The sequence below is a fragment of the Astatotilapia calliptera genome, chromosome 18, assembly GCF_900246225.1.
Source record: "Astatotilapia calliptera chromosome 18, fAstCal1.2, whole genome shotgun sequence".
Taxonomy (NCBI): Eukaryota; Metazoa; Chordata; class Actinopteri; order Cichliformes; family Cichlidae; genus Astatotilapia; species Astatotilapia calliptera.
This window is the reverse complement of record NC_039319.1, coordinates 27,749,804-27,772,927: the sequence shown is the minus strand read 5'-3', so window position 1 is coordinate 27,772,927 and position 23,124 is coordinate 27,749,804. Positions and strand designations below refer to the sequence as shown.

The 23,124-nt window shown below is 38.7% G+C and overlaps 1 protein-coding gene across 1 annotated transcript in view; it reads left to right on the top strand.

Annotated features, from left to right (window-relative positions):
• Positions 1-23,124, top strand: part of LOC113010840 (uncharacterized) — a 50,891-nt gene that overhangs the window by 2,546 nt on the left and 25,221 nt on the right. The window contains exons 5-71 of the mRNA XM_026150067.1: positions 299-367; positions 446-535; positions 619-687; positions 813-908; positions 1,053-1,139; positions 1,266-1,367; positions 2,754-2,819; positions 2,925-3,014; positions 3,102-3,188; positions 3,271-3,360; positions 3,494-3,583; positions 3,693-3,755; positions 3,891-3,944; positions 4,050-4,112; positions 4,193-4,261; positions 4,374-4,457; positions 4,654-4,740; positions 5,451-5,534; positions 5,605-5,673; positions 5,756-5,830; positions 5,913-6,029; positions 6,122-6,211; positions 6,379-6,441; positions 6,536-6,598; positions 6,674-6,742; positions 6,854-6,937; positions 7,037-7,123; positions 7,548-7,631; positions 7,722-7,790; positions 7,931-8,020; positions 8,273-8,362; positions 8,446-8,535; positions 8,619-8,681; positions 9,064-9,123; positions 9,211-9,279; positions 12,498-12,581; positions 12,742-12,828; positions 12,910-12,993; positions 13,097-13,165; positions 13,237-13,326; positions 13,407-13,457; positions 13,551-13,640; positions 13,730-13,819; positions 13,911-13,982; positions 14,116-14,178; positions 15,321-15,383; positions 15,472-15,540; positions 15,650-15,733; positions 15,833-15,919; positions 17,000-17,083; positions 17,174-17,242; positions 17,383-17,472; positions 17,725-17,814; positions 17,898-17,987; positions 18,071-18,133; positions 18,516-18,575; positions 18,663-18,731; positions 19,579-19,662; positions 19,811-19,897; positions 19,979-20,062; positions 20,170-20,238; positions 20,485-20,574; positions 20,666-20,755; positions 20,841-20,930; positions 21,022-21,111; positions 21,203-21,271; positions 21,393-21,455. Coding sequence (XP_026005852.1) covers positions 299-367; positions 446-535; positions 619-687; positions 813-908; positions 1,053-1,139; positions 1,266-1,367; positions 2,754-2,819; positions 2,925-3,014; positions 3,102-3,188; positions 3,271-3,360; positions 3,494-3,583; positions 3,693-3,755; positions 3,891-3,944; positions 4,050-4,112; positions 4,193-4,261; positions 4,374-4,457; positions 4,654-4,740; positions 5,451-5,534; positions 5,605-5,673; positions 5,756-5,830; positions 5,913-6,029; positions 6,122-6,211; positions 6,379-6,441; positions 6,536-6,598; positions 6,674-6,742; positions 6,854-6,937; positions 7,037-7,123; positions 7,548-7,631; positions 7,722-7,790; positions 7,931-8,020; positions 8,273-8,362; positions 8,446-8,535; positions 8,619-8,681; positions 9,064-9,123; positions 9,211-9,279; positions 12,498-12,581; positions 12,742-12,828; positions 12,910-12,993; positions 13,097-13,165; positions 13,237-13,326; positions 13,407-13,457; positions 13,551-13,640; positions 13,730-13,819; positions 13,911-13,982; positions 14,116-14,178; positions 15,321-15,383; positions 15,472-15,540; positions 15,650-15,733; positions 15,833-15,919; positions 17,000-17,083; positions 17,174-17,242; positions 17,383-17,472; positions 17,725-17,814; positions 17,898-17,987; positions 18,071-18,133; positions 18,516-18,575; positions 18,663-18,731; positions 19,579-19,662; positions 19,811-19,897; positions 19,979-20,062; positions 20,170-20,238; positions 20,485-20,574; positions 20,666-20,755; positions 20,841-20,930; positions 21,022-21,111; positions 21,203-21,271; positions 21,393-21,455 — 5,286 coding nt within the window. The remainder of the gene's footprint in view (positions 1-298; positions 368-445; positions 536-618; positions 688-812; positions 909-1,052; positions 1,140-1,265; positions 1,368-2,753; positions 2,820-2,924; positions 3,015-3,101; positions 3,189-3,270; positions 3,361-3,493; positions 3,584-3,692; positions 3,756-3,890; positions 3,945-4,049; positions 4,113-4,192; positions 4,262-4,373; positions 4,458-4,653; positions 4,741-5,450; positions 5,535-5,604; positions 5,674-5,755; positions 5,831-5,912; positions 6,030-6,121; positions 6,212-6,378; positions 6,442-6,535; positions 6,599-6,673; positions 6,743-6,853; positions 6,938-7,036; positions 7,124-7,547; positions 7,632-7,721; positions 7,791-7,930; positions 8,021-8,272; positions 8,363-8,445; positions 8,536-8,618; positions 8,682-9,063; positions 9,124-9,210; positions 9,280-12,497; positions 12,582-12,741; positions 12,829-12,909; positions 12,994-13,096; positions 13,166-13,236; positions 13,327-13,406; positions 13,458-13,550; positions 13,641-13,729; positions 13,820-13,910; positions 13,983-14,115; positions 14,179-15,320; positions 15,384-15,471; positions 15,541-15,649; positions 15,734-15,832; positions 15,920-16,999; positions 17,084-17,173; positions 17,243-17,382; positions 17,473-17,724; positions 17,815-17,897; positions 17,988-18,070; positions 18,134-18,515; positions 18,576-18,662; positions 18,732-19,578; positions 19,663-19,810; positions 19,898-19,978; positions 20,063-20,169; positions 20,239-20,484; positions 20,575-20,665; positions 20,756-20,840; positions 20,931-21,021; positions 21,112-21,202; positions 21,272-21,392; positions 21,456-23,124) is intronic.

Below are 23,124 nucleotides of genomic sequence, written 5' to 3'. Positions count from 1 at the left end.
GTGAGACTGTTTATCTTGCTGCTTTAATATGTGGCATTGCTAACAGTGGCAGGGTGGGGTTTGTGGCTCAGCTGCAGGGGAGGGGTGGAGCAGTGGGTTCAGGTTACGGTGTCAGGGGAGGCTGACACACACCTGAGCTCCATCATCTGATCATGTCTCCCCTATAAAAGATGGTGGGGTGTTGTGTGTGGGTGGCAGCTGCAAAGCTGGGACAGTGTTGGTGAAAAGTACCGAACAATTAAGGTGAAAGTTGTGTGTGTGGGTCCTCATTCGTGTCACCCTAACATTTCCTTATCAGGTGTGAAAGAAACTTTGGAGGTGTTACAAAGGAAACTTCAGCAGGCGAATCACCGTTACAACCAACTCGGTGAGCATACATCCAGCGAAGAGTTTAAGTAGGCCTACTTTTGCTTTGGTTTGTTGCAACCTGTACACTTTCTTACAGGTGACGAGGCCTTTGGGCTGAGGACAGAGGTCATACAGCTGAAAGTGGAACTTGCTGCATGCATGTCAACAACATCGTCTACATCTGGCAGTAAGCCTTTCCTTGCACATATGTAACAGTTGGAAACAATTTATATCAGCAAAAGTTAAAATGCATGTGTGATTTCCTGACAGCGTACCAACCCAATCTGCAGCTCAAAATGAAGCAGGTGCTGGAGAAGCTTGATGGTGACACACTTCTCCGTAAGTTTTTTGGAAATACAGTAAAATCTCTCGCACAGGTCACGATTTAATCATAATTAATTCAATTTTAATCATATGACGCTGCACAGTTCAGCTTTTATGTAAAAGTGTTTTCTTTCTTTCAGTTTTTAAAATAATGACACTCACCGGGGAGGTGAGCACTTTGCAGGAGAAGATCAAGCTTGCTACTAATTCTAACAGAACTGCAGACGAAATCGCAGGTGAGCTATTTTATCGTTAGCATGATGTGCTTATCTTGCAGTACTGAGAAATGTTTGAATTTGCCTCCACTTGAGCGCTATTCTTCTGGTTGGAGCCACAGAAACTGAATGAAGATGTTTCATTTCTAAACTGGTTTCCTGCAGAGCTGCAGAAAGAGCTGGACAAGACGACGGCTGAACTCAAAGATCAGATACAGGAAGCTGAAGAAAGCCTTTCAAATGCAACTCTCAGTAAGTGTATTTTTGAACCACATTTGAGGAACGGAAGGTCAACCGAAGGCGCTGGTGTTGTGCGAATGCATATATAAGCAGAAGGAAATGGCTCATTGCTTTCTTTTTTTTTTTCTCTTCTTTTAGTACTTCAGATAATCTCCCTGCAGAATCAGCTCTGGGATTTACAAGAGGCAGAAACAAGAGGGGGAAAACCAAACTCTGGGAGTTCAATTGGCATGACTCTGGGTAAACTGCGGGCTCTTTGATTTAACTAAAAAAACTTTTGCTTATTATGTGAAAATTGCTTGTCCACAGTTCAGGCAGAAAAATTGACACATTGTTCAGTAACTATACCATTCCTTGGTGGCTAATTTTTTAAACTTCATTTCACATTCTCTATTAGTGCTGCTAACAACAGCTTAGTATTTTGTCTAAATAAATTGCAATTAAAACGTAAAAGTTCTTACCCTTTAAATGTCAGTTATTCATGAAAAAGTGTTTGTCTTCATATAACATCAGACATGTTGTAAATAACAAAGAGCATATTCCAGTACAATAATAGCGAGAAAACCCCAACAATCAAATAACCCCTTATGAGCAAGCACTTGGCGATAGTGGGAAGAAAAAACTCCCTTTTAATAGAACCAGGCTCAGGAAGGGGCAGCCGTCTGCCGTGACTGGTTGGAGATGGGTCCATAGATTAATAATAACTCGTCATTAAATGCAAAGTAGTGTATAAACACAAAGAATTAAAAAAAAAAAAACATGAGTGAAGGTAGGCCCATTGCAGTATAACAGCAGGAAGGTTCAGGCTAACATTTGTTAGACAACAAGAGGCCTTGGGTACAGAGTTGAAGGTGAGCAACTTTATTTGGCCTTGTAGCAAGTGGTCACCCAGTCAACTACACTAAACTAAAGCAGCACCTGAAACTATGCTTTTTAATGCTGTAATGTAGCTACTGTAGCGAGTGGCACTGTGGTTAGTGGCTAATACATTTACCCCCACGCAAAAGATCCAGGAGAGGATATAAACCTCGCATTATGGGGTTACAACGTAGAGTATTTCTAGTACTAGCTCCAAGTTGAGATAAAGGGTTGTGTCTGGTATCTGTAGTAATTCAAACATATTGATCTGGAGCTGATGGCTACCTCTTTGGAAAAAAAGATGCAGCAGAAGTGTCATCAATGTGGCAATCTCTGGGAGTTGGTTCATTTTTGAAGCCACAGCTCAAGTGTGGCTTTTTTCCTGTGGTACCATTTTAACTCCTAAATATGCATAGCTGTGCACTGTGGTCTCCCACTTCCTTCTTTCTTGGTCACAGTCGGTTTCTGCGTGATGGTTGCATAACACACTGTTATATGAAATCCATTTAGTTTTTTGGTAACTTTTTGGTTGCTCAGGACAAAATGGAGCAAAGAAGTGATGGTTGCTGAAATTGATCTAATGCATGGCTGCATATTCCGTAAAAAAAAAAAAGAATCTTAAGGAATTTACAATAGGTGTTATGAAATATTTAATAATTATTTAGATTTCAGATTAATATAATGCTAAACTGGGAGAAAAGGTCATCTTCTTTCATTTTATTATGTTATTATATTTCTGTATCCTGACCATTTTCTTCTGCTGCTCAGTGAAAGAACAGCTCAACAGGAAGATTGTTCTGCTGCAAGAAAAAGGAGGTGGCTACTCTGCTAATTGTAAGTGAATCTTTCTAAACAGGCCTGCATTTCTTGTGTGAGTAATAACGTTAAAGGCTTGTCTTTCAACATTTCCCAACACTTCGTTCTCTGCTGGCTGTCCAGTGCTGGAGCTGATTTATGTGCGCACGAAGATTGCAGAGTTGAAGAGGATGATCATCGATGCTATTGAGAAATCCAAAACCTTCGCCGCTGGTGAGTTGTAGATCCCGTCTCTCCTTTGTGGAGCAGCACACGTTTATTCTTTTTTTTACTTTATTTATTTAATTTTTTTAAATTCAGATGCCAGGAAGCAATGGATGCAAAAGACTGCTCTCCTCAGAAAGCTGATTATACAGCTGAAAGATGACGAGAACAACAAGGAACTAAGTAAGTGAACATTCAGCGTCGAGCACGTCCTTTGTGTAGTTATTGCGCCATCAACTCGACACCCTCTTGATTCTTTCAACAGCCTTGCAAATTATGAGAGTGCAGGCCGAGGTGCTACATTTTGACCAGCTGATGAGAAACGCCAAAAACATCACTGATTCCCAAATTCAAGGTAAATGGCAGCACAAATCTTTGAAACTTTACACTACGAAGTCAAGTCACATATGTACTTGTCTTATTTGGAACTACCAAATTATGATCTGCTAATTGCAGTAGAAACATTAATAGCTGTTTATTCATCCCAGGGTTCCGCGTTTTGTTGGACAGAGAGAAGCAAAGGCATGACGTTTTACAGAGGCAACTGGAAGCAGTGGAGTATGTTAAGGCACAGCAGAGTAAGTATAAAGGAGAGGCGGAATGATCACCTCACCAACCTCACCACGTATAAATGTGCTGCTAAGGCCCAACACTCAAGACAATGGTGTTTTCTTTGTCTTTGAACAGTCGTGCAAGTCATCAGCCTAATAGAAGAAATGAAAAAGCAGCACCTGACAGGCCAGCGCACCAGTAAGTCCACCTGCACTAACTTTAGTGTTAAATTCAGAAAAACATTTAACATCATTTGTTTTCTGAGCAGAGAATACTTTCTTAATCCTTGACATTAAGATTGCGATCTTACATTATGATACTTTAAATCTGCAGCTGTGCGTGGAGTTACAGAAAAAGAATACATCGAAGCTCAGGCCAAAATAAGAGGTGAGTGCTCGGTGTGTAGTTTGTTTTTTGTTTTGTTTTTTTAGAAATTTTGAAAACTGTCTGATAAGAGCTTCAAGTACCTGATTTTATCCTTTTATACAAAAGAGCTGCAGAGGAAACTGCGACTGAAGACTGAATTAGATTCCAAATTTGTGAAAAGATATGAGCGTAAGTTTTTAAAATGGCTTTCAGCTACAACCTCTGATTATTCCTGCTTGATTTTAAAGCATGTGTCTCGTTTCTGTTAGAGGTGAAGATCGACTTTGACCGCAAGATTGCTGAACTGAAGAGAACCGAGGACTTCCAACCAGCTCTCAGTGAGTCACGTTGCCGTACGCAGTGTCCAGCGGTGTCTCTCGCTCGGCTTGTAATCTCGTTGTGTTGAATTTGTAATCTGTGTAGTGATGTTTCTGTTGCTTTCTGCTCCAGTTGTAAAGCTGATGAGCCTGCATGATGAACTCAAGGCTTTGAAGGATCAGATCTCTCTCTCAGAAGACAAAGACTTGACCTCCGGTGAGGGACAGAGGCCACAGATATATACCATACCTTTGTTTTTATTCTATTAATTAAGTGGATTTTTTTTAAAGCAATTTTTAAACAGTTTTGCGCTTGAGACAATTAAATTACATCTTTACATTTTCCTTGGGAAAACTGGGAATTTCTCTGATATTTTTAACATCTCTTAATAACCCCTATTTCTGTCCAACAGAGCTACGGAAACAACTGGAGAGAAAACAAGAAGAACTGAGCTCAGGAATTGCAGACATAGAACGTCTGACTTCTAGCCCAGGAGCAAGTGAGTTTCTTGACTTTACTTTATGTGAACCAGAATTATTGTTTGAACGCTAACCATTGTTTTTAAGCTAAACTCAAACTGACATTCACAGTTATGTACATAAAGTGCATATTAAAAAGGGACATAACATCCAGTTTTAAAGGGAAAACTAGTGTGGAAGAACCTTAAACTGCTTCCTTTCTAGTGGCCAGCAGAGTTAAGGATTGTAAAGTATAATCATTTAATGTGAAGCTGCTAATAAACGGCTGAAATGCACGACGACTTTCTGATCCTTGTTTTAGACAAATCCACCAATAGTCGCCCTGCTAGGTCCTTGTGCTTTCAGCTGTCGTGCTATTAAATCACAAGCTAGTCAAACACAAACTGAATACAGATGAGACCTGGACTGTCACATATCATGGCTTTTATGGTTAAATCTAACTCAGGTCACATGTAAACCTGCAAAAACCAAGATTAAAGAAAATGAATTAACAGCAGAGTGAAAGAATAATGTTGTGAGAGGCTTTGCTTGATATGCTGGATGTTTTGGGGGTTTATGTTTTATCAATCATTAGTTCAAAAGAGTGTAAAGTAGAGACTTGTTGGAGTGGCACAGGGAAAGAAGGGAACCAATGAGATTCTGAGTTGCTTACAAAAAGCAAAAAATTGGTAGACATTGTTGCAGTAAGATTCATTTTCTAACTTAAAGACTGCACGTTGCTTTGCTTTAGTTTTAAAGATCCTTGAACTGCAACATGAGTTATGGACCCTTCGGAACAAAGCCACCAATGGAACCACAAGCGATCGAGAAGAGGGTTAGTGTTGTTTAAAGTCAAGATAGAACCTGCAAAATATAATCTAAATACATACTTTCCTTTTCCTCAGACTTACAGGACAGACTTGACGGCTTCATCGATGAAATCAACAACAGAGCCGGTGAAAACACAAAACTGAGTGAGTCTTGTGAGAAACTCTAAAACTCTCTGCAGTCGTATCTTTTGCAGTCAGCTACATTTTTTTTTAACCTTTTTTTCAGTTCTGAAAATCATCAGTCTGCAAAGTCAGCTGGAGCACCTGGAGACGCTGCTGTCACAAACCTACAATTCAAACTGTAAGTATCTCACCCAAGACCTCATGTTAGCATAGAGTGTCATAATGTTACTGTAGCAACTTGACATGTGTGTCACTTTCAGCTCCAAGCATGGTGATCATAAGGAACACTCTAACAGATAAGCTTACACTGAAGAGAGCCGAGCTACAGAAATATATCAATGAGCTGAATAACAAGAATCCAGCTAATGCCAGATTAAGTAAGTCCAGAAAAACACTTGGATCAATCTTGATTGTTGTGAAGTAGCCTAAAACATAATTCTGTACACCCTGACTTTTGTATTTTCTGTAGTTCTGGTTATCGCTGAATTCTACAAACATCTCAAAAGAATTGAAAGAGAAAATCGTGACGATAACGCAGAATCCTCTTTAACATTAACTCGTAAGTATGTCCTACAATCACTGTATCACTTCAAGCAAAATGGGCTTTCATAGAGCGAACGGAACAACATTCATGCCACATGCCTGAGATCGAAAGCTGTTTGCTGCAGGATGTTCATGTTGCTAATTTGCACCATAGTGTTTCAGTCCATTTCTTTTCTTTTAAAGTCCTTCAGATGTTTCTTCAAAACAAAAACAGGGAATATGCTCTTATGAAGGATAAATTCGCAGGTGAGTTGATTTTGTTTTTCTGAATAGATCCATAACTAACAGTTTGTGTCAGAGACAGTTTTTGTTAACTTGGATTTCCTTTTTCACTGAGCAGAGTTGGAGAGGCAACTGCTGTTAAAGACACATGAGTGCTCTGGACTCGAGCAACAACGAAACCGTAAGTTGCGAATCTGACTTTGACCTCAGAGTGTCTGAGACTGAGTTTTGATGTGACTGATTTATTTTTTGTCAGAGCTGAAGACTGAAGTTGAAGATAAGATTGCAGAACTGAACAAGACAAAAGACTTCAAAACTGCTCTGCGTGAGTGCGGTGCAGTTAAAGTCTCTCCTTTTTTTTTTTTTGCTCACATCCTCACATTATATTTCAGAACTAATCTGTGCCGTCATATCTGCTCACGTTTGTCTCTGTTAGTCCTGAATGTGATCAACACGAAGGCTGAAGTGAGGGCTTTGAAGGAGCAGATCTCAAACTCAAAAGATCCAGAAATCATCTCACGTGAGTATCAGCTGTCATAGTCAGCACACTTCCTGGAGGAAAAATGTGAAACAAATATGACCTCAAGTCATATATCTGTTTCTCTCTGATTCCCCACAGAGCTGCAGATGCAACTGGAGAAGAAGCAAGATGAACTGATTACTAAGACTGCAGAAATGGAGGAATTGCTTGCCAACCCGAGAGTGGGTGAGTGCACTGCTGTACTCTGTGATCAACACTGTTTAAACAGTCTGACAACCCGCTGCCTATTATTGCAATACTAAGCCTCTGGGGGCAATTGACAACATTTGGGGGCCAGGATTTCCTGCTCTGTGCGTTCTGTGCAGTGGATACTTTTCACATGGGGACCTTCTCTACTTGGAAAAGGCCTATAAATCAGTTAGCTTAATGTCTGCATGGTGTTAAAGAACAAATGATCTTGATGGGTGTAACTTTGCATAATTTTAGAAGAAGCTAAGATTTGTAAAATCACCATCATACTGGGAAAAGAATGTGTTTCTGTCATGTTTTTGCAATTTAGTTGCACTGACACACATTTCCATTTAAAATATCCCTCTAAATGACACAACCAAACCTTACCTGTCATTCATCAGATGTTTGTTTGTTTCAGTTTTACAAATCATTGAGCTCCAGAATGAGATATGGGACCTGCAGAACAAGGATGTGAATGGGACAGCTGGTGACCAGATAAAAGGTACTTTAAGGTTTAAGGTGCTGATTGAGGGTGACACAAAGTCATAGTAGATGACTAAATGTTATTAATACAATTCACTGTTTTTTGCAGCGCTACAAAACAGAATAGACACACTCATGGCTCAAATAGGCAGCAGTGATCGAGATAACACCAAACTGAGTGAGTATGAAGTAACTGTGAGCACAAAGGTTCACTGACAAGTTGAATTTTCTTTCTTTTTACCTTTTTCCCTCTCATGAAGTAATTCTCTCACAGCATGTCTTATAGCAAACTACTCTTTTTGCTTCTTTGTGCTTTAGCACTGAAAATCCTGAATCTGCAGAGTCAGGTGAAGCACCTGCAGAATCTGCTGTCAAACCGCGAATCTCAACAAACCAGTGAGCTAACTGGTAAGTATCTCCCATTGTGCTTTTCCTCTAGTGATAAGAGTGTGACAAATACAAGTGAGCAGGCAGAAGCACAGAGGAGTCAGATGTGGGGCAAGTGAGAGTTTTAGTTTTCCCCATCCTTGTAGAAAAAACAAAATAAGTGTGAGAGATAAAGAAACTTGGTAGCTTTTGTAATTCACAGTACAAAACGTGTACGATGATCTCTCGTGTCTGACCAATAAACCTGTTTTAACTTCTTTAAAATGACCTCAGAGATCACAAATGAGCTTGCAGCCAAGAAGGGAGAGCTGGAGAAACATGTCAATGAGCTGAAACAGAAGAACCAGGAAAATGCCAACCTGAGTAAGTCAAGAAAGACTGCAGTGTCTGCAGAAATGATGAAGGAAAAAAGTTCTGCTTTGATTCTTTCTTCCTCTGTTCCTCAGTTTTGAACATCACTGATCTGCAAAGCCAACTTGAAAACCTTGAAAAAGTTAAGACAGCTGAGGATAAAGAAAGTGCTGCTACAATTTCTAGTAAGTATTTTTCTTTTGATCTCTAAAAGCAAGTATCACCTCTGATACCTTCTTCACCTGAAGCTAACTTTACATTTTGTTAGATCTCAGAAAACAACTGAAGGTTAAAGAGTTGGAGCATTCTCGTGATCAGGAAGTGATCCTCGGTAAGTTCATCCGTGGCATGTTTAAGTTTCTGCAACAAGAAGGATTAAGTTGATTTTAAGATGCTTGCAAGTTTCGGCCGGTCTCCGCAGATTGCTGCCCCTCCCTGGTTCTGCCAGAGATTTGTTCCTGTTAAAAGGGAGTTTTTCCTTCCCTCTGTCACCAAAGCACAGCGCCTTGAGGCAACTGTTGTTGTGATTTGGCACTGTATAAATAAAAGTGAACTGAACTGAATTATTGGAGAAACCTGGAATTAATAGTTTTACAAACTCATAGTCAAAACCCACTGAAAGCCAACAAAATATAACAATATGAGCTTTCATGCTGACCTGTATCAAAAAATAATGCCTAGACTATTGCTTAGTAATGTAACCTTTCTCTTAGACTTGCAGGAAAAACTGAACGAGACAGAAAGCTGTTCAGATTATGAGCAGACAATTACAGGTGAGTGTAATCTTTGACTTGCTGTTCTTTCTCAATATAGAAAACTGTTGTCTGTGATCAGCACCCATAATAAATGTCTCTGTGCAGATCTGCAGCAAAACCTGAATGACAAAATCAAGGAGCTGCAGTCCAAATCGAGCTCTGTTACTTCACTTGGTGAGTGTTGAATCTGTTAGCTGTACTGTATTAATATGCTCCATCTTCCACCATCCAGTTGATCATATTTAACCAATTTATTTCTGATCTCGGTGAAATTATTTTAAAAGGGAAGATATTAGAAGCCGTTAAGAAGCTCACAGTGTTGCAACACTTGATACATTACAGGACAATAATAAATAATACATCATGATACATGTAGGTATATTTACTGATTAAAAACCCTGAAAGACCATAAGAATAACACCAAGATATTTACTGCATTGTGTATCATCATTAGTGGTGCATGCCTAATAGTACACAATGATAGTGCTATATTAATGTTTGCCATGTTTGTGCACTTGGCCAACAGATATAATCATATTGAGCAAAGTTTTCTCTTTTAATGCTTGGTGGTTGGCAGGCATGCCTAATTCAGCTCTGTGGCTAAATAATGCTAACGTGCTTTTTGCTTTGCTCATGTATGGCACAGAGATGTGTGGTTAGTTTCTCATCATTCTTAACATTTTTGTTATGTGACTATATAGTCATATTTGGTTTCTAAAAAATTCTTACAAAGAGCAAAAAAAATATAAACATAATATACCATTAAAAATGATATTTGTATTCTTTGGAGACAACATAGTCAATGAATAAGTTGCCCTAAATTATTAAGTAAAAAAGTAAGCTCTTACATTGTTTTGAGATGATGAGTTGGATGATTATTCGGTGTACATAGTACGTTCAGTTTTAAAAACAAACAAAACCTGACCTGTAAAGCTTGGGTTTGACATTTACGTGGACTGCTGTAATATTGGCATGGCCCCTGACTATCACAAAAACGTACACGTGAAAACTGTAGCTTTAAAAGAGAGACTTAAGGAGTATAGCAAATGTATTGATATCTTTGGTCAAAAAAATGTAAGATCCAAATTGTAATATACAATGTACACTACAGCAGGAATGATTAACAACAGCCACAAAACATTTTAAACTAAAAATGTAGTTTTTCATAATATTTAGCAGTAATGGTGCTATGGTTCCTGCAGTCCTCATGGTCAAATGTCTTCAGCATTACCATTGTCTGCTCATGCTGATTTTTAAGGATTTTATTTCTAATTATTCATTCCTCGTGTAGTGGTGACTTGAACAAATTTTCATGACCTCTGAGTGACGTACGGGTGACATACACAGAAAGAGGCAGGTGAAACAAATGCAAATGGAAAACGTGATATTGGGGTGGGAAATGGAAGAAATATAATACATATGGAAATCCAAATAATTTGAATGTTTTCTTTAAAAACATATATAGATGTTAATGATTGATATGACGGCATTTGTGCAATTATTATAGAGACATGCTATTATTCTGGAATGGAAATAAGGATGTTTTCACAAGGTGTTAAAGCTGCATAAAACCTAAAAACAGGTCATTTTAGCCCATTGCAGGGTTGTTTGCAGATTTTAATGTTGTGTAATAAAAATGCTTTTATGTGGTCTTACAGGTGCATAATTGCAAAGAAAGGGACACATAAGTCCTTTGCTAGGTGGTTGATTGGCAATATGATGAGGCCAAAATATCTGATAAGTTAGAACCTTCAGGAGCTTGAGATGTATTTGTATGCTAATTTTTAATGCTTAGTTCCAGATGGTCTAGTTTGCAGTCAAAGAAACAAACACACAGACAGACAGAGCATTTTAATATATTAAAAAAAAAAGGTTTTAATAATGTGTCACTAATATAAACTGTCTCCCTGACTTGTTTCATCACACTCTCAGTGTTTTATTATACTTCCTCACAGTTAATGAGTTTGTGGTGAAGCCAACCTGAGAGAGATGTAATGTAGACACTAAAGCCGGTGAGCAAGAATGTCATACTAAAGAGGATGGTTCTTTTAAATACAGGGGGGGGGAGCGAATCAGAAACCCCGGGCACAATGATGAAGCAGGCCTGATCAGAAACAGTTTATTCCCGAGACGGACAGTAGGAATAAAACAACCCAAATACTAATAAGAAAAAAGTATACAATAAAATGTTATTAATATACTAAAATCCCCCAGGAATAAAAAAAAAACCCACTTCAAAAACTGCTAAAAATATAATTCTCTGCATGCACTAAAATCCCATTCGGTTCCCTGATGTAACTGTCCACAGTCCAGGATGAATGTTTGTTAGGTGTTCATGAGCTGGACAGAAATTCCCTTTGCGGAGGGGGGTCCACGCCAGCCTCGTCCCAGGCTGACGGGGAGGAGCCTCCCCATATGGAAAAGAAATAGTAAAAACTTATAAAAGACTTGCATAAGATGTGGCCTACTTCATATAGTGAATCATATAAGGCTTATAAGATTTACTCATGAAAGTGGCCACTTTCATATATTGTTTTAGTAAGTATCCAAAACATACAAGTTTCATTTATATAATTTTTCAAGGGATCTTACATCTGTTTTTACTCTTGTATGCTTTTCATACAAGTTTCACACAAGACAGATGCAAACTTTATAAGATTTATACATATCTTTTCCATATGGGTCTATCCCCCTCTCGTCCTCTCACTGGGCCCATCACACACTGGCGTCCGTCGCTCGATACCACCGCGGCTCCACTTGCGTCATCGCCCTGTAAATAAACAAATAGGTGCTAGAACCATCGTCCCGGAAGCGGCCTTGGCTTATAGCCATGGCAACCCTCTGCCAACACGGCTGCACCCAGTGAATGACAGTGGAGACACTACTCACAAATGTAGGCAGAGGTATACCTCTCCCCTGCTACTAATCACACACGTTGTCTCCTACTGTCGCCGTTCCTGCTGTCGGGACTGGGTTGCCATGTCATGCTGACTGGTCCGTCTCCAGATGAGGCACCGCACCCCCACGATCAACCAGCGGGTCCCTCTTTTTCTCCTGGCCTTCGCGCGTTCCTCCTTATATCTGGGGCCTCTCTCCTCCAGTATCCAGCTAGCTTCCTTTTAATAGGTGTTTAGACAGCTGATAGGCCACCTCTGGACACACACATGCCTCAGCAGGTGATCCAGCTAATTTGCCCCATGCTCAGCCTGTCCAAATAGAAAGTGTCCTAGCTGGTATTCACAAAATTTCTTATATGGATCATAGTTGTTAAAATCAGAGCCTTTGCTAAAAACACAACTTACATTGGGCACATGCACAGATGTTGTGCACATTTTCATGTGTCTTAGATGAGAACAGTGAACGCTGATGTTTATTCTGACTGATTCTTTCAGCTCTACAAATTTCTACATTAACTCAGCAAGTGGAGCAACTGAAAGCACAAATGAACAACTCTGTGTCCAAATCCAAGGTTGATGGTGAGTGTGTTTCATTGTCAAGTCAAGTAAGCAGCGCTACTGGGGTCCAGTATTCACATGGTGTACATTAAAGGGTTGTTGTACAGCTTTAATATTAGCTAAATAAATATTTACATTTACGCATAAATCCCCCCCAAACAAAGTTTTGTCTGATCTGCAGAGCTCCAAAAAGCCATAGATGAAAAGAACGAGGAGCTGGACAAACTAACAAAAGAGCTGAAAGAGAGAAGCACTCAACCACGTAGACGTGAGTACAAACAACCTGCTGAAAGAATCCAGATTACTTACTCAAGTACAAATACTTATAAGTGTTCCAACCTTCTTTCAGTTCTGCAGATTATTGCACTGCAAACAGAAATCGAGAAACTGGACACTGTGGCGGAAAATGATAGAGATGAGGAGAAGATTAAAGGTGAGTGACATATCTTACCTGCGTAAAGTAACAAGTGTAAAGCAAAAATAGGATCATTTCTGTTTTGTTTTTTCTTCTTGAAAAAATCATCTTTTTTTCCCAGTACTTCAAGGAAAGCTCACTTATTTGATTGATGGAGTTAAAGATGAACAGGGTGAAAACATTAAGCTGAGTGAGTAACAGTCAGAGTAAAATACTTCCCTCACTCTCTTCTTGTTATATATGCATAAACCTTTTTTGTAGCATTTCAGATCTTGAATCAGCAAGCTGAAATAGCAAGACTGAAGAAGGAAGAAGAAAAGAAGAATCAGGCACAAGAAGCAAAAATTAAAGGTGGGCTCTCCTCAAATGCGATCATAGTAATACTACAAATATTTAAGGACATAAAACATCACTTTTGCCTATTTTTGTAGATCTGGAAGATCAACTGGAGGCCATGAGAAATCAGAGAAACACAAGAAGTGGTATGAGTTCAGTCATGAGTTCTGGTTCAGTCAGCAACAAGGAGTGAAATATCAAACAGCATCCGAGTCCATAACGTTTGTGTTTTGTTTTAGCTGCTCAGATTATGGAGCTTGAAGTGCAAATTAAAGAACTGGAAGATAACATAGCAGCCCTCAAAGAGGCTCATACTGAGAGCCTTGCAGGTACAGAAGAAACTTTGAAATGTATATTGCATGAAGTAACCTGTATATTAAGCTAATGGTTGTGTTTATTAATCTCAACTCACTTTCAGACCTTCAAAGGAGACTAAAGTTGAAAGAGAGGCAGCTGGATGACACTGAAAGTCAACTTGAGCATATAGATGCAGAGAATTTTAAATATGGTATGAATATTGTTGAATTTGCTTTTTGGTGTCATGCTGTTCATGTCCTTTTAGTACGATATAATATTCCAGTTTTTTGTATTTCCACTAGTGATGGAGATTGCTGATCTGAGGGTGAAACTGAAAAAGGCGGTGACGCAGACATCTGACAAAAAAATCAAAGGTTTGAGATTTTTGCAGTCATTTAACAATTTAGTGCATGTAGAGTCAGTCTCATAAATATTTTGAAGACCTGCAACACATTTCTGCTTGATCTTAAATCCTGTTTAAAAGTACTTTTTTACTTTCTTTGTCAGACGTGGAGAAGAAACTAAAAACACAAGAAGCTGAGAATAAAAAACTTGAAGCTGCAAACAAAGGTTTGTATTTTATTTTTGTTGGGCGACCGTGGGAAGCGTATCTGTAACCGGAAGGTCGCCGGTTCGATCTCCGGGTTCTCTGTCCTGGTCGTTGTGTCCTTGGGCAAGACACTTTACCCTACCGCCTACTAGTGTTGGCCAGAGTGGCAGATGGCACGATATGGCAGCCTCGCTTCTGTCAGTCTGCCCCAGGGCAGCTGTGGCTACAACTGTAGCTGCCTCCACCAGTGTGTGAATGTGAGAGTGAATGAATAGTGGCATTGTAAAGCGCTTTGGGTGACTTGAAAAGCGCTATATAAATCCAATCCATTATTATTATTTAACTCTTATAGTATAATGCAACAGCTCATTAGCTTAGCTTAGCACACAGACTACAATTAAAACCCTTCTGAGGCCCTGGGACCATTTTTGTACATTTTAGTTTTTCAGTTACAAGCTATTTGCACTGTGTTGAATGGAATATAGCCAAATTCTCTAAAAAAAAGTTTGGTATAATTTCATTTCAAAATTCAAGTCTGACTTCCTTAAATTAGCTTCAGTGGCTAAGCTAACAATACACATCCTCTTAATGAGCAACAGCTCGCCTGGATTTATCTGCTTACTTCTATTTTCCAACTCTGTTTGGCACATATGGATTACAGTAATTGTTGAACATGAGCAGAATAAGTGTGACATGTAATTCCTTTGCAAGGCTTTTGCTGTAGATTAAACAAATAAAGTAAAACATGTTAATTTGTCTTTAGGAATCATGTAGTTAGCTTTAGGGAGGCTAGCTGTTTCCCCTTCTTTCCAATCTTTATGGTAAGCTAACATTCACATTATATAGCATTTTATATCTTGAGATAAAAATTTACAACATAATCTTTAGCCCCTTATAGTACCGGTATCTACTCGGATCAACTTGCCACGGTTTTCAGAGTTTTCCATTAGCTTAATTACCTGCAGTCATGGCGAGCCCATCCCAGTAGAGACTAATGGAAAAGGCGCTTTCAGTCCTTTTAATTTGTTTTGAGTAAGTCCTCCAGATCTCTTTTTTTAAAAAGACAAAGACACAAATCAGGGGTTTTTTTCTGAATATATCCATCATATTAAAGAGTTTTGTGCAGAGATCCAATTTTAGTTGTTTGTTTCTTTTGATTCAGAGTTGGAGAAAAAACTGCAATTAAAAACTCAAGAATGCTCTGGACTCGAGCAACAACGAAACCGTAAGTTGTAAATCTGACTTCAACCTGAAAGTTTCTGAGCCTGAGTTTTTGATATGACTGTTTTTTCTTTTTTTCTTTTTTTAATCAGAGCTGAAGACTGAAGTTGAAGATAAGATTGCAGAACTGAACAAAACGAAAGACTTCAAAACTGCTCTGCGTGAGTGCGGTGCAGTTAAAGTCTCTCTTTTTTTTTTTTGCTCACATCCTCACATTATATTTCAGAACTAATCTGTGCCGTCATATCTGCTCACGTTTGTCTCTGTTAGTCCTGAATGTGATCGACATGAAGGCTGAAGTGAGGGCTTTGAAGGAGCAGATCTCAAACTCAAAAGATCCAGAAATCATCTCACGTGAGTATCAGCTGTCATAGTCAGCACACTTCCTGGAGGAAAAATGTGAAACAAATATGACCTCAAGTCATATATCTGTTTCTCTCTGATTCCCCACAGAGCTGCAGATGCAACTGGAGAAGAAGCAAGATGAACTGATTACTAAGACTGCAGAAATGGAGGAATTGCTTGCCAACCCGAGAGTGGGTGAGTGCACTGCTGTACTCTGTGATCAACACTGTTTAAACAGTCTGACAACCCGCTGCCTATTATTGCAACACTAAGCCTCTGGGGGCAATTGACAACATTTGGTCCAAACCATAGTTTCCATGTGATGTCAGAGCTACTGGGACATGCCCACCTGGTGGACAAAACAGTACAGTGGCCCTTTGCCCTCCAGCCATCCTTTGATTATCTTCAAATTTAACTTAGCCAAAATGCAGCAAAACGTGAGCACACCTCTCCTAACCACACCTCACAGTCCAAATCACACAAATCCCTGCTTCTCCACTGAAATCCGGACTGTCATTGGCAGTCATTTAAGAGGAATGATTTACCTGACACTGGAAAACTACTTTGTTAACTTTAATGTTATATTATGACAATAATATGACATATTAATACTACTAGAACTTTTCTGGCTCTACACTGTAAATGTCCAGGTCAACAAAACATAAGATTTACGCATGGTACTTTGTTTAAGCTAGCTATATAGCACTTACCTTTGCTTTAAAAATAAATTTATTGTTCTTCAGCTCCCACACGATGCCATTATTTACCCATCCTGACTGAAAATACATGTAGTCCCTTGGTTTGGACATGTTAACTGCTGTGTCTTAAGAAGCATCACAGTTGAAAAACTGGGATACTTTTTAATGGTTTCATAAAGAATTTGCTCACCTGTCGCATCTGTCTCAAAATACTGTCTAAGCACAGTATATGAACAATCAGAAAACAGCACTTGGTGATGGTGGAAAGGAAAAACTTCCTTTTAACAGGAAGAAACCCCTGGCTGAATCAGGCAGAGGGGAAATCATCTGCCATTACCGGATGAGGATAAGGAGAGGGAGACAGAACAATAACTAATCATTAAATGCAAAGTGGGATATAAGCACAGAGAGCAAAAAGGTGATTCGGGTTAGTGAAGATGAAACACTAGCAGCTTCAGCATGTTGCAGTGTAACTGCTCAGAGTCATTTGATCCAGCCCTAACTATAAACTTTGTCAAAAAGGAACATTTCACAACCAAACCTTACCTGTCATTCATCAGATGTTTGTTTGTTTCAGTTTTACAAATCATTGAGCTCCAGAATGAGATATGGGACCTGCAGAACAAGGATGTGAATGGGACAGCTGGTGACCAGATAAAAGGTACTTTAAGGTTTAAGGTGCTGATTGAGGGTGACACAAAGTCATAGTAGATGACTAAATGTTATTAATACAATTCACTGTTTTTTGCAGCGCTACAAAACAGAATAGACACACTCATGGCTCAAATAGGCAGCAGTGATCGAGATAACACCAAACTGAGTGAGTATGAAGTAACTGTGAGCACAAAGGTTCACTGACAAGTTGAATTTTCTTTCTTTTTGCCTTTTTCCCTCTCATGAAGTAATTCTCTCACAGCATGTCTTATAGCAAACTACTCTTTTTGCTTCTTTGTGCTTTAGCACTGAAAATCCTGAATCTGCAGAGTCAGGTGAAGCACCTGCAGAATCTGCTGTCAAACCGCGAGACTCTACAAACCAGTAAGCTAACTGGTAAGTATCTCCCATTGTGCTTTTCCTCTAGTGATAAGAGTGTGACAAATACAAGTGAGCAGGCAGAAGCACAGAGGAGTCAGATGTGGGGCAAGTGAGAGTTTTAGTTTTCCCCATCCTTGTAGAAAAAACAAAATAAGTGTGAGAGATAAAGAAACTTGGTAGCTTTTGTAATTCACAGTACAAAACGTGTACGATGATCTCTCGTGTCTGACCAATAAACCTGTTTTAACTTCTTTAAAATGACCTCAGAGATCACAAATGAGCTTGCAGCCAAGAAGGGAGAGCTGGAGAAACATGTCAATGAGCTGAAACAGAAGAACCAGGAAAATGCCAACCTGAGTAAGTCAAGAAAGACTGCAGTGTCTGCAGAAATGATGAAGGAAAAAAGTTCTGCTTTGATTCTTTCTTCCTCTGTTCCTCAGTTTTGAACATCACTGATCTGCAAAGCCAACTTGAAAACCTTGAAAAAGTTAAGACAGCTGAGGATAAAGAAAGTGCTGCTACAATTTCTAGTAAGTATTTTTCTTTTGATCTCTAAAAGCAAGTATCACCTCTGATACCTTCTTCACCTGAAGCTAACTTAACATTTTGTTAGATCTCAGAAAACAACTGAAGGTTAAAGAGTTGGAGCATTCTCGTGATCAGGAAGTGATCCTCGGTAAGTTCATCCGTGGCATGTTTAAGTTTCTGCAACAAGAAGGATTAAGTTGATTTTAAGATGCTTGCAAGTTTCGGCCGGTCTCCGCAGATTGCTGCCCCTCCCTGGTTCTGCCAGAGATTTGTTCCTGTTAAAAGGGAGTTTTTCCTTCCCTCTGTCACCAAAGCACAGCGCCTTGAGGCAACTGTTGTTGTGATTTGGCACTGTATAAATAAAAGTGAACTGAACTGAATTATTGGAGAAACCTGGAATTAATAGTTTTACAAACTCATAGTCAAAACCCACTGAAAGCCAACAAAATATAACAATATGAGCTTTCATGCTGACCTGTATCAAAAAATAATGCCTAGACTATTGCTTAGTAATGTAACCTTTCTCTTAGACTTGCAGGAAAAACTGAACGAGACAGAAAGATGTTCAGATGATAAGCAGAAAATTACAGGTGAGTGTAATCTTTGACTTGCTGTTCTTGCTAAATACAGAAAACTGTTGTCTGTGATCAGCACCCATAATAAATGTCTCTGTGCAGATCTGCAGCAAAACCTGAATGACAAAATCAAGGAGCTGCAGTCCAAATCGAGCTCTGTTACTTCACTTGGTGAGTGTTGAATCTCTGAATAAAAAACTTTCTAAGCTGTCAAATTCATCATAATATATTCATTTTTTTCCCTATGATATTGATTTAAAAGTGAAGATTTTAGAAGCTGTAAATCATATTTTACTTAACTTTTTATCACCTTCAACAAAAAAGGTTTAATTCATGATGATGCAATTTTGTAGTTATTAGGGGAACGCCTGAGTCACTCATGGTCAAGCAAGAGCTGCAAATGTACTGCATTATTTATTATAATTACTACTACATGGCATGCCCACGCTACAGTAGTGCCACTGTAGTGTTTGGCCTATTTGTGCAGCTGGCTGATTGATATACTTAATCACATTGGGGGTTGGGGTAATCTCACAAGGTCCTAGGTGGTTGGTAGGCATGTGTAATTCAACTTTGTGAATATAAATAAAACTAGCTGCCTCATAATAAGATAATATCCAAATAAAAGGAGGTGCATGTAGGTGCATAAAGGCAAAAAATGTCATTTTTAGCCACTTGCTAGGTTTTTGCAATAGGATGGTGTCAATCAGACTTTTTGAATTTAAAGTAGATGTTAATGTTGTGCAATAAAAATACATTTATGTTTTTATAGGAGCATAATTGATAAGAAAAGGAACTTTTTAGCCCTTTACTGGGTGGTTGCTATGTGATATGATGACATCATACTATCTGAATATTAAAATATCTGAATATATCTTAATATGTCAAAAAAAATATATTGCCATGATTTCTTTCTCCACATTCTCAATGTTTTACTATTCGCAGATGTTGTGCACATTTTCATGTGTCTTAGATGAGAACAGTGAACGCTGATGTTTATTCTGACTGATTCTTTCAGCTCTACAAATTTCTACATTAACTCAGCAAGTGGAGCAACTGAAAGCACAAATGAACAACTCTGTGTCCAAATCCAAGGTTGATGGTGAGTGTGTTTCATTGTCAAGTCAAGTAAGCAGCGCTACTGGGGTCCAGTATTCACATGGTGTACATTAAAGGGTTGTTGTACAGCTTTAATATTAGCTAAATAAATATTTACATTTACTCATAACAAAGTTTTGTCTGATCTGCAGAGCTCCAAAAAGCCATAGATGAAAAGAACAAGGAGCTGGACAAACTAACAAAAGAGCTGAAAGAGAGAAGCACTCAACCACAACGACGTGAGTACAAACAACCTGCTGAAAGAATCCAGATTACTAACTGAGGTACAAATACTTATCAGTGTTCCAACCTTCTTTCAGTTCTGCAGATTATTGCACTACAAACAGAAATCGAGAAACTGGTCACTGTGGCTGAAAATAATACAGATGACGAGAAGATTAAAGGTGAGTGACATATCTTACCTGCACATAGTGTAAAGCAATGACTTCTTAAAAAATAAAATACATGCATTCGGTGGGAAAAAAAAAGTCATTCCTCATCTTTTCTCCAGCACGTCAAGAAGAGCTCAATTCTTTGATAGAGGGAATTAAAGATGAACAGAATGAAAATATTAAGCTGAGTGAGTAACAGTCAGAATAAAATACTTCCCTCGCTCTCTTCTTCTTTGTCTTTAATATGTATGCACATGTATGTTTATCACAAAAAGTCTGTTTATCTGAATGTAGTGCTTTCAGTGAGTGTTTTCAAGTGACGGAACATTTCTCCCACTGAAAACGCTACGTCCGGATGAACAGACTTAATTTTTCGGGGATTTCCTTACCTGGATGCACTGATCATGCATGAAGATGATTTTCTTTTTTAATAGCATTTCAGATCTTGAATCAGCAAGATGAAATAGCAAGACTGAAGAAGCAACAAAACAGGAAGAATGAGACACAAGAAGCACAAATTAAAGGTGGGATGCAGTGGGCTTTCCTCAGATGTGATCATAGTAATACTACAGATATTTTAAGGACATAAAACATCACTTTTGCCTGTTTTTGTAGATCTGGAAGATCAACTGGAGGCCATCAGGAATGAGATACAACAAAAGACAGACCTGCTGGATAGAAAAGATATAAATATTGCTAATCTGTGTAAGTATTTTGCTCTGGTTCAGTCAGCAACAAGGATGAAATATCAAACAGCATCAGAGTCCATAATGTTTGTGTTTTGTTTTAGCTGCTCAGATTATGGAGCTTCACGAGCAAATTAAACCACTGGAAAATAACATAGCAGCCCTCAAAGAGGCTCATACTAAGAGCCTTGCAGGTACAGAACAAACTTTGAAATCTATATTTTGCATGAAGTAACCTGTATATTAAGCTAATGGTTGTGTTTATTAATCTCGACGCATTTTCAGACCTTCAAAGGAGACTAAAGTTGAAAGAGAGGCAGTTGGATGACACTGAAAGTCAACTTGAGCATATAGATGCAGAGAATTTTAAATATGGTATGAATATTGTTGAATTTGCTTTTTGGTGTCATGCTGTTCATGTCCTTTTAGTACGATATAATATTCCAGTTTTTTGTATTTCCACTAGTGATGGAGATTGCTGATCTGAGGGCGAAACTGAAAGAGGCTGAAACGCAGACATCTGACAAAATCAAAGGTCAGTCATTTAACAATTTAGTGCATGTAGAGTCAATCTCATTAATATTTTGAAGACCTGCAACACATTTCTGCTTGATCTTAAATCCTGTTTAAAAGTACTTTTTTACTTTCTTTGTCAGACGTGGAGAAGAAACTAAAAACACAAGAAACAAAGAATAAAAAACTTGAAGCTGCAAACAAAGGTTTGTATTTTATATTGCAGGTAGTCACAAAATTAATTTGATATTTTGTCGCAAACATGTATCAGGGTTGGATTTAAACATCTGTTTAACTCTTATAGTATAATGCATTCATTTAGCTAACAGGAACTGAAAATTATGGGCAACAGCTAACCTGGCTTTCTCTACTTGTTATGTACTCGACTATTTTCTAACTCGATGTTTGTCATGTATGGATTAGACAAATTGCTGAGCAGAAATAGAGGCGGGCAAGCTGTTTTCCCTTTTTTTGCAGTCTTTATGTTAAGCTAACTAGCTAGTGGCAATACAATCAGTCAGTGTAAAAAGAAAGTATTGGGTCTTAAATACAAGCACAGATGAACTGCAAAACATGATATATTACACCGTCATTGTTTACCTAACAAAACCTAAACCAAAAGGCAGAAGCACTGTATGGAAAAACAGATGCATTTATGAGTGACTCAGTGACTGTGAGGTGCCCGGGTCCTGTGGCTGCAGTAAACAAATAGGGGCTTTTATAGCTGGTGAATGAACGTTAACCTTGATAACTCTTACTACGCTCGGCAGTAACGATACTCTGTTCTCGGCCCTTAGACAGATTATCAGGCTGTCCCGTATTTCACAATAAAACTCTCTCACTTGAGTCTTCTCCAAACAACTTTTTCGGTCTTTTTCTAGTTTTACTGTCATGAACTTTAACATTTAACATGTGAACTGAGGCTTATAGAGTCTCAGATGTAGCACTTTTTGCCCCAGTTTCTCTGAGTATAGCATGATAAATTTGCTGCAATATCCTAGCCACTGTCTTGAATATTTTCCACTTTCGCGATTCTCTCACTGTAGAATTAGGGACTTTTTTTTTTTTTTTTTTGGAAATGGCCTTTCAACCCTGCCACTTACCCTCCTAATTCCTATGGAAGCAATAAGGGTGTAGTTCTCCCAAAGTTGATTCTGTTCATCTGGATGTGGCGTTTTTTGTTTGTTTGTTTTTTTTAGTGGGAGAAACGTTTCGTCACTCATCCAAGTGACTTCTTCAGTCTCAGCTGACTGCAGGTCTCCCCAATCTTATAAACAGTACATTTGCATAATGACTGAAACCAGCCCACTGAGGAACAATGGGCTGGGAGGTCAGTTCCTTAATCTTAATTATGCAAATTCTCATGACCATTGATCAACCACCACTGATCAAAGACCACTGACCAATGGCCATGAGTCCCATTCACAGAGAGTTGGGGAATGGCTGCAATCACAGCATTGTAAGATGGCAAAAGATGTACCCTTAGGCCCCCTTCTCGATTCAGAGATGATTTTCCCTTTTCACTTAAATGGCCTCCTTGACTCCACGCTCAAATCACCGTTCCTCCCTGTCCAGGATGTTACATCCTCATCATTGAAAGAGTGGTGTAGTTCACTAATGGTGTAGTTCATTTTCCACACACTGCTTCTTGTTTTTGAACTACTTTTTGTCCATCTGAGGTTGTATTTACTTAATTTCTGTCTGGTATGATAAGAACCAGATTTTCTTTATGTCTGGAAACATCAAACCTTGGAACTGACAGAGAGTGTACTTTCTTTGGAGCATGTTGCGACTGTCTGTCTATGAAAAGTGCTTAATAAATAGACTTTACTTTCTGACATCTTTTCATCTAAAATTAAACAAGGACAAATAAAT